We start from the raw sequence: 13,930 nt of genomic DNA, 5'->3' as shown, positions 1-13,930 counted from the left end.
GGCTGCTGTGGAGGTTAAAGTAATAACTCCTATAAGATAGGCTGGAGAGGGATATCCTTGAGAGAGCTCTAGAAGACTACTTCGATCTCAATCCAGTAGGTGATAGAACATCAGGGGTTCACCGGGATACACTAAAAGCAGTTACAAGAAGGAGTCTGATTGCCTCAGCAGCTGCATTTAATAAGATTAGAAAGCAGCAAGAAGCCATACTCCTAGAACAAATTGATAAGCTGGAAGATCAGTGCAAAGCCAACCACAATAGGAGCATACAAAGGGAGATTAAAGCAAGAAGGGGCGAGCCTAACATGTTGAGAGTGGATAAGGCAGGGAAGATATTACCAAGCAGATATTCTATGAAAGGAGTGACAAGGCAGACAGGTTGTTTGCCAACAGGATGAGACCAAGGGAAGATAGGAGTCGCATTCAGCAGATAATGGATGATAAGGAAGAACTACGAGGGGGAGACCATAAGCGCAAGGCCTTCTGAACCCGTTACCATGCGTTATACACGGATGAGCTGGCAACAGAGAGGGATAAGATAGCACACTTAGAGCCAAAGGACCTACTGGTCCTCTCTGAGAGAAAAAGAGACTAGCTTGATGGGACGATAGAGAGGCAAGAAGTGTGTGATGCCATCAAGGGAAAGGTAGGGGACAAGAGTCCGGGGCCAGATGGTCTATCGGTAGCATTCTACAAAACCATGGCATGCATTCTTGTGGACCCAATCACACCACTTTAATTCAATCAGAGAGGAAGGGGAACTGCTCACAAAAAATCTGAGGTCTAAATAGCACTGCTCCCTAAACTTGGTAAGGATCCCGCCAGCTGTGCATCTTACAGACCCATTTCCCTAATTAACATTGATGCTAATATTCTAGGGACATATCAAAGGTATCACAGTTAGAAAAGGGGTGCATACAACAAGTTTATTTGCTGATGATGTAATCCCCTCGCTCTCGGATCACAAAAGAGAGTGATGGGGGAACTAGAGAATAATGGAGATGCTTCTGGGTTTAAAGTTAATAACAGTAAATGTGAAGTTTTGAATATAACTTGAATGTCTGACACCCTCTCACAGCTTAACCAAGTAGCTCCATTTAGCCAAACGAAAGGGAGCTTGCAGTACCTGTATATAAATATTACTAAAATGTTACTAGCAGGGGAGGAATATGGAAGGAACCAACTACCCTCCCCTAATCAGGGAAATCCAGAAAGATCTAGATCCATTGAGCGGGCTAACAATCTCATGGCTGGGAGACTGGAGAGGTAATTCAAATGAACGTCCTAATATTCATCAGTGGCGAACCGAGTGATGAAACTTAATGTCCTTCAGAAGATTATCTCAAGGTTTATTTGGGGATGGGGAAGGCACGGATAAGTAATAAAAAGAATGATGGCACCTAGGGACAGGGTGGGGGGTCAGCATGCCAAGATGTGTTAAATTACTTTTTGCAGGCCCATGTGCGAGTGGTGGCAGACTGACAAACACCCGCATAAGAAAAACACTGTTTATGCATCGAATACAATGTAGCGGGGCAGCACTTATGGAAACAGACATGGTTGAACAGAACTCAAAGAGCTAAGGCTGTGCATCAATGGGATTTCCAGGGGTATGATGGTAGTGTGGGATATGATTTATAAAAGCGGCAACCAGATAACTTTCCTTTCGCCTTTTACACCTATTCACAGGAACAAGGACTTCACACCGGCCCTTAGGGATAGATGGTTTGACATATGACAGATGAAAGGTTGCAGGAAGATAGGGGACATGGTTCATGGGAAGAACATTAAAACATTTGAGGAGTGCACGGAATCCTTTGGGCTAGGCAAAGGATTGGTTGTAGGAGCTCTACGGACATAGTATGTTATACATTTAGAGCTCTATGGGGAGTCTTTCAAGATGAAACCATGGGACCAAAATACGCAAACTTGGCCAGGCTCATGGACTTGATCTACAAGCGAGGAAGACTGGACCTGCTTCCACCAGCATTGGAGTGGTGGGTTATTGGGTTACTGGGGTTATTGGTTATGTTTTTCGTTATTGCTTTAATTTGTTTACATTGCTATATGAAACTAGATAAAGATATCTATTAAAAAAGTATGCATCTCGTGTTCAAAAGCCTTCAACATCCTACGTCTACTCCCCTATCGGTAAAAATAGTACTTCTACTACTGCCTGTTGTTTAAGGTTAAGGTTAAGGGCTGACAGGAGATTGAGCATCCCAGTTCATAAGAAGGAAAGAGCTGGTGGGCAGTCCTTTCTGGTCCAAGCAATCCGATATTGGAACCCTCTCCCTACTGGACTTCAAAGAGAACCAGACCTAGTAGCATTTCGGAAGAAACTCAAAACCTGTTCAATCAATAATCTCTTCAGTTTGTATAGCTCCTGCACTAATTCCTATTAAATAGCGCCGAAATACCCTTGGTTGATTGCTGTGATGTATAAAGCCCCTACATAACATGTGAACACATCACAGTCAGGTAGACGTTTCCCCACAGGGGAACTCTATTTGCAGAACAATGAACAGACAAGCGTTATAACTCTTTACATTTAATAATAATTTGCCACTTATATAGCGCTACGAACCCTCAAGTATCTGAGCGCTGCTTATTATTACCTACGGTGTGTGGTGCTCATTTATCGACCTCGGAAGGATGAAAGGCTGAGTTTGGCCCTGCCGGGATTACGAACCTGCGTTAGCAGGCTCTGCACGGATGTCAAAGCAAGCGCTCTACTCGCTGTGCCACTTGACCGGCTATTTCCTATACTCTTTCCAAACCCGAGTACTTCTTATTGACATTTACCCGGTGGAGCCTGGTCTAGTCTGCATGTAGCTCCCTCCAGGGAATCCCCCATGGTGAGCAGCCAGAGTAGGCCCCGCTCCATACCTTCCGCCCTCTCTGTGATTAACATCCAGCTTTAGGAATAGAAGATACCTCTTAGGGGAACTAATCCTGTACATGGAGCCTTTGGTAGGCTACCTCACTCACCTCGTGGCTACCATCATTTCAGATACCCTTCTCTTCCCAACAACACACCCAGCAGCACATCATCAGGCTCATGCCATGTCAAAGGTTCTTTAAACAACCAAACATCACATGGTTTAAGGTCTGCTGAAGACAACCCCTGACAGACTGTCAGGCCAGAACAGTGCCGTGCACTTCCTGGGGGCCCATTGTTGACTTTTCATAACTATCTCAAGACACAGTACCTTCACTTAATCCTATTCACCCTATATCCCTAGCCCATGCCAGTGCCGTAATGCTGTATGCTGCGGGTTGGAGCTTTCACTATTGTGCTTCCCCCCCCCCTGGGTTATCATTCCTTGTTGTAGGATCAGGCTAATGCACACAGCTGGACTCGGCTGGAGCCCGCCACACGCACACTCACTGGCCACCAGAGCCCGTACCCCTTCAGCAGTGTTTGGTCCCTACTACACTTCCGGATGCACTCACTCTTCGCAGCCAAGCTGCTATCTTCTATGCTGCTATCTTTCATACTGCCTCCCAAGCAGGCCCTGCCTTACCAGGCAGGGTAACCCTTTCCTGCTGTGCTTGGCCATGCTTGAGTAATGCTGCACCAGCACAGGCTCTCGCTTACCCGGGTGGAACAAGGTCATCTTCATCTCGGCCACCCTGATGGCATGGCAGATCCACAATACTTGCTTCTCCGGCTCTACCCCTTTTTGACACCTCTCTTTGCCTGGGTCGCCTCGTTGACATGACCTGGGTCTTACAGAGGTAAACTGTTACTTTTCTGGTACTTTTTTCCTACTCAATCACTCTGATGATGCAGTTTTCTGAATGTGTACTCTTGGCCTTTAGTCGGGCTATGCCAAGCACACAACCGGGCTTACTTTTCCCTATGCTATTCCTCAGGTCCAGGGAGGACGTCTGAGGCAGCTAACGGCCCACGCTGTTTTCCTTTCGTCCTTAGTACAGCTGTTTTAATGTTTGTTTTTCTTCTTTTTCCTTTTCTGGCTGGACTCCACTATGGCCTCCCTGTTAGAGAGGCTTCCATCCCAGTCCCCTTGTCTTACTCCATCTTTCTACAATCACCCCTGCAAGGCAGAGCATCATGTTATAACCCTGCAGTCAAGGGTAAGTAACAGTAAAACACAAATACTCTATAAATAAACAGAATCCTACCAACTTATGTTGTGTGGGTCTGTTTTTGTGTGCAGAAGTCTATGGACCAGTAATCCCAGCATAACATGGTCCTGATTGGGCCTGGGGTTACAATTTGGGTTGGTTTTATGGTGCTCTCTGTGCCACCATATGCACCAGCAACAAAAGGACTTAGTAAACTTGATCAGAATGTACTGAATAAGACATGCTAAAGGAGATAAAGAGCTTCATGGCGCTCAGAACCTTTCATTGGGTGAAACAATGGCTGACGATGGTTTCACAGCATCGGCTCCGACTTGCAGTAACTATTGGTGAAGAGTCTTTGCTGATTAGAAACAGAGCAGAGGAATAAAAGTCACAGCCAGAGGCCAAAAAGGTTGCAACGTCCATGGATTGACTCAGCAACATGGGCCTCATTAGTAGTTTGCCGGTCCGGAAACAATGGTGCCGGCAAGCTCACCGGCACCCTTGTTTCTGGATCGGCAAACTCTGAGTCTGCCTGCCGTGGCCGCTGTGCCTGAAAGGTCTGGCCCTCCTGGGCACAGCGGCCACGGTAGGCAGACTGTTCACGGAAGCACCGGCGCCATTGCTAACTGTGCCGGTCCTTCCGTGTCCCCAATCACATAGAGTCTGATAGGAATATATGGAAAGGGCACTTACAATTTGCTGGCGCCTAACTTCCCAGGCCGGCAGACTTGTAATGAGCCGGTGGCACCGTGCTGTCAGGCGCCGGTAAAATATTATGGGTCGGCGACAACCTGTCGGTAGCACCGGCAGGCTTATCGGCCGTCTCGTAATGAGGCCCATGGTATCTATTGTTCAAATCCGCCAGATTTTGAATGTCACAATTCATGGCACTAAATGCATATTAAATGGAGGGGGAACATCGAGACACCTCCATTAAACGCACCACCCCATTTTGTAGCAGTGATGATACGGAAGAGGGTCATGGAGTGGAGATAAGGTCTCCTCTGTGCTGACCTCCGCTGTCGCGTCATCATGTTGTACGTCTGCATCACATTAATGGATTCCTGTTGAATTCGCCTCGGTTATGCAACTCGTCAAAACCAGGTAGATTCCATAGGGATCCTTTAATAAATGCTAAGCAAGGCAAATTTACAGACATAGTTCACTTTTTCATGAGATGGGTGGGAAAATGAAAGAGTCAAAGCAAGTTTGCCACCTTTTTACTCTTTCCTTCTCCGCCTCGTGAATGTGCAACATTGCATAAGAAGACCGCACATCATGTAAGCGCTAATGTTGGTTGTTCCCTCCATGCAATTTACATTTCATACAACATGAGGCTGTTACACTCTATGTGAGGTTCGCCAGTACCTCCAGGCACATTTGATCCACAGCAGTAGGATTGCAGGTACTGATATGATAGATTGTAGGTCAAAGGTGAGAAAACAAAAGGCTCGAATGCCGTTTTTTCGACACCAAAAGGACCGAAAAAAAGGGTTGAATGTTTTTTTATTTTTTTATGGGGGGTTCCTCCCCCAACCCCCCGTTTTCTTTTTATAAAAAACTTTTTCTGTACACTAAACTTAAAAAATATATAAATAAATAAGTTAAAAAATGGCGACCCTTTTATTTCGGTCCTTTTGGATATGAACAAAAGGTCATTCGATCCTTTTGATTCGAACCTTTGACTGGACACCGATATGATAGTCTCACAGAGGCTGCTTGTCTGTCTCATTTTGTTCTCTGAACATTATTAACTATAAGACAATGCTTACAGGGATTTTGGGACTTCAACAGAAAGGCAGGCAAAGTGCAGCACAGAAACCCTACAGGCCTGAGCTCCTGGGCATTACAAATGAAAGAGCAAAATAGAGGGCAGCGAAACCATCTAAAATAATGAGAGAGTATAACATGGCATAGCGGAGTAGCAGTGGAGTGACCAGGAAGAGAGATGACATAATTTGGAAACTGCCTTTTCATTTTTCAGTATAAAATGTTATTAAAAATAACAATGCCTGTCCTACTCCAACAACCAATATTGGTATAATTGAGCTCTATGCAGAAAGTGTTACAAAGTAAATTAAGAAGAAAAAATGCAACCCAATAAAATATCCACCTACAAGCATTGTTGTAATTCCAAATATCATCTGATCTCAAATATGTGTGTTTCGTGTGAACCTAGAAACTGTTTTTGTTATTATTCTGAAATAGTGGGTGCACACAATAGTTCTTAAATTTTCACATCGGGCGATGACAAATATGTTCTAGTGCATTAATGGAGACAAATGCATTCTATTTGTTCAAAAATATATTTAAGGACATTATGCATTAAAAAAATGTATACATCCTTGAAGGCCAATGAATTGGGATATTTGTTAATGATGCAGCATTTCGACACTAAAAAATATCATTTATCTTATCCAGATCCTTATGTAAAAGTATCACTCATGTGCGATGGCCGAAGATTGAAAAAGCGCAAAACTACTACAAAGAAAAGTACGTTAAATCCAGTTTACAATGAGGCAATAATCTTCGACATCCCTCCTGAGAACATGGACCAAGTCAGCCTCTCAATTGCCGTCATGGATTATGATCGGTAAGTCTGGAAACCGCTCTACCAGCATGCTATCTTTTTTATGAACATTGTATCTGTTTGTTAGATGTTGTGGTGTAGTGAGTTTTGTTGGGTGTGTAATCACCTTCTCTATTTTACTAGAGGTACAGCTGTTGTACCCCTACTATGACAAAGTCCCCTGCCTGACCTTCACTGTGGATTATGGGGTCGCTAAGGTTGAGGTGCGCCACCACGGCCACATTGCTGGGCCCGGAGCTAGAATGGGGCTCATCGCCTGATCAAACGCATCATTTGACTCTTTGAAGCCAGGGGCAGGCAAACCACATTGCCAAGCTAGACAACACTGGTCCTATAATGTAATCAAGGAGTGGCTGTCCTGTAGAGCTGATACTGCCCGCACACTAGGATCCCCTAGCATGGGTCCAGAAATCACAGGTGAATGTGCAGGTATAAAGAATGGGACAGGACCAACGACGAGAAATTTGAGAAGCAGTCGGGTACTTATTTTACTAGACCTTCACTCTCATTCAGTTAAAACCAAATAGGGTGCAGGAGTCCATGCATGCCTGAGTGTGACAATCACAGAGAACAGTACCTAAGGAGAGGAATTAGCCAGCCCCAAGCCAGGCATCAGATTTGTAAGCCATCATAAAGGATGGGGTGCACCAGGTGTTCTCTGCACCAGCTATCTATAGAGACACATGTAACATCCATTACACCGGATAGAGAGGATTGAAGGCAGGAAAAGGGTGTGGTAGACAGAGGAGGAGACCCGAGTGTAGGGAGGAGCCAAGCAGCCAATCCCCAATATGCTACCAAAGGAAACCCACCCAACTTTCCTTACACCAGACAGAGGCTGTTAGATGGAATACACATTTGGGGCTGGATGGAGAGGTGAACAGGAGAAGGAGTTGAAGAAGAGCAGGAGGCTGGAAGAGAAACCCCTGAAGCTGGAAGTTGGAGAAAGACAGACCTTGGAGGTGGGGAATTCAAAGATTCAATGCGTTGGGGAAAGAAATCCATAGAAGGCTGCAAGGAGAGTGACCCAGCGGGCATGGAGCAGAAAGAAGCAGTGTGCTAGGTGAACAAAGTCCCATAGAGCTAGAAGATGATAGACCTAAAAGGCTGGGAGGAGAAAGACATAGCCAGGGTCAATATGAGAAAGGCACAGAGGAGTAGGAGGAGAAATACCGAAAGGGATTAGTGAAGAAACACACATGGAGCTGGAATAAGAAAGATCCAGAGAGCTGGGCAGAGAAAGATCATGACGGCTAGAAGGAGAATGACCCCGAGGGCTGGAGTAAGAGAGATCCAGACGGCTGTGGAGAGTTATTAGACCGGAACAGGTGAACAAGAAAAGAGAAGTAGATAAAGGAAATAGATAAGGATTTGGTGGAAGAGGTTATTTAAGAGGAGGGGGAGCAGCAACAACTGTGGGAGTATAAGGAAGAGATGATAGAGGCAAGTAAATAGGAGGAATTAATGTAGCCGGGGAATGGTTCCAACTCACTTATTGGGAGAAAGGTGTAAGAAGGCACAGCAATATTCTTATTACATTTCACATCACTTTTAAATACTTGATCTGCCTCTTCTCTGTCTCCAACCCACCACTTACCTGAGTTCAGATCACCATGGTGCACCTCTGTGGGACATGGACATGGAATGAAAAGGTAAAGGTTAAGATTCACCAATCCCTACGGAAGAAATACAGGGTTATAATATAGCAATAACACCCAATCAGGTGGGCGAGATCTGGTGGTAACGGCTCGGCATTGACACAGAGCGGTGATGGTGGGGGCGCGGCCACTAAACGAATCAGGTAAGTGGGGTGGAAAGAGACAATAGATCAGAGGGGAAAAGAGGGGAGGATGGGGAAGATGGTGGGGCAGGGAAGCAGCCATCAGGTTTGTTGGAATGCGGGCTGATATTGTGGGATTGTGGCCCACAATCTGAGCAATCTGTTTGTTGCCCCTCTCTCCCAGGGTGCTCATAACATTTAATGCACAAATTGAAAGATTGCTGCCCCCGGGTTCGCCTGACCTCAGTCCTTCTTCAAGCACATCTTTCCTTATGCTGGCACTTTCGCCGGTGGTGTCCTCATATGTAGTGCAATCATGTACCGTGTAATTTGCCTGTACGCACTGGTTCTGCAATAAATGTTGTTGGATTAACAGTGTGACACTGTGAGGGGTCAGTAACTCAAGGCGGCAAACTCCTCAAAGTAAGACATTTTATTAAAGTAAATGTTTTCAAATTACGCCTTGCTTGCCCCACTCTACCAAGGGATTCCCTACCAAGCCTACAGGCTAAGGAAACGATCTCTAGCATGGGTAAATTGACCCTCACTCTAAACTACAAAACATACAAAGAAAATGATATGTCAACAAAAGGCAAAAAACAATATCAAACAATATTAAAATGATTTAAAACTGTCCTGGGCAAGAACCCTTTCGCCAGGCTTAAAGGTCAACTTCAAAATGTTCAAAGGAAAAGAAAAGCTTTGAATCAATTTATTGTCATCTCACATCAAACGTTCATCATACAACAATCCACTGGTAACACGTCTTTGTTTCTCGATGAAAAGATCCCCTTCCAATTTCCAGCAAAGAAAATAGCACCAATGGTAATCCTGGTTTTGATGATAAATTGTTTCTTCTTAACTGTCACAGTTCAAAAGAAGGTGCAATATTTCCTCAATGACATTAATACACAGTTCTTTCGAACGTCATGAATTACAACTTTACATTTGGTTAGAACTTCTTCAGTACATTTGGTATATTTGTCAGGATGCTTCTGTGTGGGCTGTTGCTTTCCTTTCAACAACCACTCTTCTACTGTTATTACTATGAGAACAGTCACCTTTGTCCCACAGTACTTTGCTACTTCAAACCACTTCAATGTGACATCCGCGGACAACTTAGTATACCACCATAGTTCAAGTACTACTACTGCAACTGCTTCTTCTCTTTTTTTCTTCTCTTCTATTTTTTAACACTGTAACATTTTAAGAACATGAAAAACAAGAAACAATATAAACATATTCATAACATCAGTGGATTACATTCCCATTACATTATTTATATCAAATAATCTAATCACTATAATAACCATATTCACATTTTGTAATATCATCCACTATAACTAAACCATTATATTACTACAACAATCCTATACTCATAACAAAACCAGACAAGACGCCTCTGACAAACACAGACAAACAATAAATAGTAGTTGTTTTATCAGTCCCCTATCCTTTCACATCATATCCACCTTTTAGCCTAAGAATGCTAGTATCAACCATACAGTTCATTGAACAATCCCCCATAACTCAGAATAAAAGTCCTCACGCTTCTGCTTTTTAGCATGACTCCCTCATAACTAGACAAAGTACGCAAGTCTAACAACCATCCCTACATTTCTGGCTTTTTCCTCGACTTCCATACCCGTAGAACTTGTTTTGCCGCCACCATCAGAACTCTGTTAATCTATCCAATATACTGTTTCTTCTTTTGACATATTGGGCAAAATCTTACAAGACACTTCCACCTCCTTCCACCTCTTCAGGTAGGCAACCACTAGAACAACCTGCTTCTGCCCACAAGACGTATTTCTGTTTACCTTCAATAGTCTGTATCACCACAAGTTGTAACTTACTTCTGCATGTTTTCACAAGCATTTAACTCTCCTTCCCCAGCTTTATTCACACCTCTTCTTCCCAAGTACTTACCTAAAAGCTGTAGTGCCAGTCTTTCAGCTTCAGGTAATAATGCCACACGTGTATCTTAGGCCACTTGACTGTGGGCAGCTTCACAGTGTAGGTGGATAGCTCTTTATCTCTTAGCATAACTAGCTATGAAAAGGGGTTGCATCTTGGCTTGGGATTATGCCTTTTAATCTCCTCACTATTTTAGACTCTTTACTTCTTGAAATTAGAAAGAGTGTAAATTCTAGATACAGTATATGAATCAGTCTTTTGAGTGAAAACACAAATGGGCACACACGACCTCTCTTTAAGGTTAGTTGTTAATAGAATTGTATTCCAGCGTAATGTTTAAGGATGCAACTCTGACTTCTTTTGGGAAACACAATTGGGCACACCCAACCTTTCTTTGATGTTGTTTTCACTTGGGGTTACTTGTGACTGGTATAATGTCAATGTTAGGTATTTGCGAATGGTTTAGCAAGCGTTCCTTCTTTTCAATTAAGGACACGCGGCCACTCCGTCAGTAAAAAAAAAAAGAGTTCAACAATGGATTTAATTGCCTTTCACTTCTCACACAGGTATTAAAGCTTTTAGAATAAGTGCAAGTGCTACAATTCCATTGTAAACAAAACTTCAAGTATATCGAACAACTTTTGAAAACCCAGATTCCAGCACGTCTTCCGCTGTGCAGCCTGTGAAATTCAGGTATGGGAGAACAGGACCCTCTCAGGTGAAATCTACTGTCTCCGCATTCTGGTGTCCCTTCTGTGCTCCCACTTCCTCGTGACTGGCCAGCCTCATGCTTCTCCTCTACTACTATTACTGCCAGCCAGCTCCTTCTACTCCTCTTGTCCTGCTGGGGCCTTTTGTGCCTCACAGGTTTGGCAATAGAATTCAGGTGCAGACTGTTAGCCTTAATTGCCCGACTACTAAAATGGCTACTAGGCTTAATTGCCTGACTACTACAAATACGTGCCTCTTCATCCCGCTTCTTCATCTCAGTACCTCTAGGATTCTGGGACTTGTAGTTCTTCTCAACAAAGATAGGTTTTTCAGCTTCTACAGTCTGGCAAAGAGCCATCAAACGGGTTGGGTTACGGGGAAAGTTAAATAAGGTTTTATCCCAGTCTTCCTGGTTTGTTCCCCCATGTGATCCTCCCGCAGTACACCATCCCCAGGGTCGGGATCAGGAAGTGCCTGCCTTTCCCTGGCCACATGAGGAGGGTCCCAGACCAGATTTCTGGGGAGAATCATCTGAGATTCTTCAGCCACCTCACAATGTGGATATAGCGGTTTGATAGAATAACCTCATACCCTGATGCTTGTTGGGTGGTGAAAAGTGCATGCTCTATGTTAAGGGTGACAGGGCACCATGCAGCGGCTGATAGAGCCTGCTCGCATTGGGATGTGTCCCTGCATGACTGGGTCCAAGATATGGTATAAGAGTCCACTGTAAGAGGCTTATGTCCCAGTGAAGATTTCTGTGTGAGGACAGCCGTCATCACCTGACCGAGTGTAAGAACAAAAATCATTGTTTTTTTGTAATATGATGTGGCCAGAACTGGGGCACTGCTGATCATTTTTTTAATTAAGCTCCTGAAATGATTTGATCATCTGGTCTGTCCAGACAATGGGGGCCTTTTGTTTTCTGCACTTCCTTCAGCCATAGCAGTAGGGTTTTAGTATATATTGAACAGTCAAATATCCATGCTCAACAAGAGTTATATAAACTAAAAACCTCTGTGTCTGCTTGACCGTGGTAGGCTGTGGTGTGTTCTGCCCTGCTGTGGATCTTTCTGGGGTTATTTTTCTGCCTGCCGATGATATTACTGGCCCTAGGTATGAAACCTCTTGGCGAGAATACTGCAGTTTATCGTTGTCCAATTTGTAACTGGTCTCTTCCAAAAAGGGCAAAAGTGTTACTGAGTCATTCCCACTCCTTTCTCATGCTACAAACCAGGAGGTCATCCGCGTATTGAATCACTGTGCTCTGTGTTTATAAGTTCCCTAGATCCATTTGCAAAATCATGTTAAAAATACTGGGGCACTCACAGTACCCTTGGGGCAAACGAGTGTGTTGGAAACTCTGGCCTGTGTAAGTAAACACTGTAAGGGGTTGGGATTCAGGGTGTCATGGGATAGAAGAATGCATTTTTGAGGTCTATTACTTTTTACTTATTGCTTTTGTTTTTAGCATTAAGCCTTCAGCATTAAACCCTATAAGCACATACACATACAATTTGACATCATAAAATGTTGTAAACATCAGATACATATCATAAAACAATTACTACAACACCTATCTTACAGTCTACAAATGTGATAGAATAATAAAACACAACCTCGAGTATCATCTCCTGATTGTCATAAAATGTGTCAATACAACAGACATCAATATATTCCAATGGAAATCCAATTACAACCATTCATTCTAAATGTATTTTAGTGGTGAGATCACAAGATTGCAGGAATGCATAGCAATGCTTATATAAATATAAAGTGCAAGGTGCAGGATAGTAAATACATGGCTCATAAATACAGGCCAGTACATTTTCGAGAGCATTCTCTTCATAAAAGTATTCACAAAAAGGGTCAAGTTCACATGACAATCAATAAAACTTGCCTGATTCCAACTGGCAGTACCACTTTGGCTGCCACTTCACCAACCCTGGCCTTTCTGTGCATCCATGCTCTGTAAAGGTAGTTCGGCACTGAAGGGACTGACATGCTGTCCTAAGATTGACAACAAAGTAACATGACTTGGGTAATTGTTCTTGCAGACCTTGTCAGAAATACGGGTTTAAAAAAGGTTTTTCGCCGGCTTAGATACTCAGGACAAATCAGCATAAAGTGAACAATGCTCTCAGCTTGATTGTCACAGAATGGACAGGCATCCTTTACATTAGGATCCTATTGGTTGCAGACTGTTACCACAGGTAAAATATCAAGACGCAGCTTGGTATAAAGCAGTCTCATGGCCTTGGGAAAAACATTATCCAGATACACCTTGTAGCCAATCTGGGCATTTGGTCAACCATGTTCATGATGTTTGCTTCCACCTTGAACCTAAACAAAATGTAAGCCATTAGCTCAGGGTGGGCAACAATCACTCTGCCCAATTCTGTTGAATTCTTTCATAATGTGCTGGAACCAGGGGAGTGACCCCCCTCCCCCACCCGCCCGGTTGTGCCATGACAACCTCAATGGCTTTCCTGAACTTATGCGACTTGTCAGTGGTCCAGATCCTCACCCAGAAGAGGACTGGATTGGACTTGCATACATTTGCAGAGAAATGTGACTGGGCGGCTAATCATGAACAGGTGGAAAAACTCTAATCCCCAAGTACATCTGCAAGGTTGTTTTTCTATCTAGCTATGTAAATAAGGGAAATATGTGGATATGTGTGTGTGCTGTTCGAAATGTTCAGCATACTTCCCAACATGCTACAAACCTGAAATGTGGCATGAGGGTAGGATCCAAGGTGCAGACAATGTAAAAAGTATAAAGTAGAAATGTTTCTAATTTTATTTTTGTAAGTGTTTTTTTAAAGCGCTCTGCAA

General features: G+C 43.6%; 1 protein-coding gene across 2 annotated transcripts in view; it reads left to right on the top strand.

Annotated features, from left to right (window-relative positions):
• Positions 1 to 13,930, top strand: part of SYT10 (synaptotagmin 10) — a 583,991-nt gene that overhangs the window by 447,104 nt on the left and 122,957 nt on the right. For both annotated transcript variants that reach the window (XR_011281745.1, XM_069628104.1), the window contains exon 5: positions 6,517 to 6,688. Coding sequence is in view for 1 of the 2 variants with exons in the window: in XM_069628104.1 (XP_069484205.1) it covers positions 6,517 to 6,688 (172 nt within the window). In the remaining variant the exon portion in view is untranslated. The remainder of the gene's footprint in view (positions 1 to 6,516; positions 6,689 to 13,930) is intronic.

The sequence above is a fragment of the Ambystoma mexicanum genome, chromosome 12 (assembly GCF_040938575.1).
Source record: "Ambystoma mexicanum isolate Mex_15411 chromosome 12, UKY_AmexF1_1, whole genome shotgun sequence".
In the NCBI taxonomy this organism is placed as follows: Eukaryota; Metazoa; Chordata; class Amphibia; order Caudata; family Ambystomatidae; genus Ambystoma; species Ambystoma mexicanum.
This window is presented reverse-complemented; position numbering and strand designations above follow the sequence as displayed.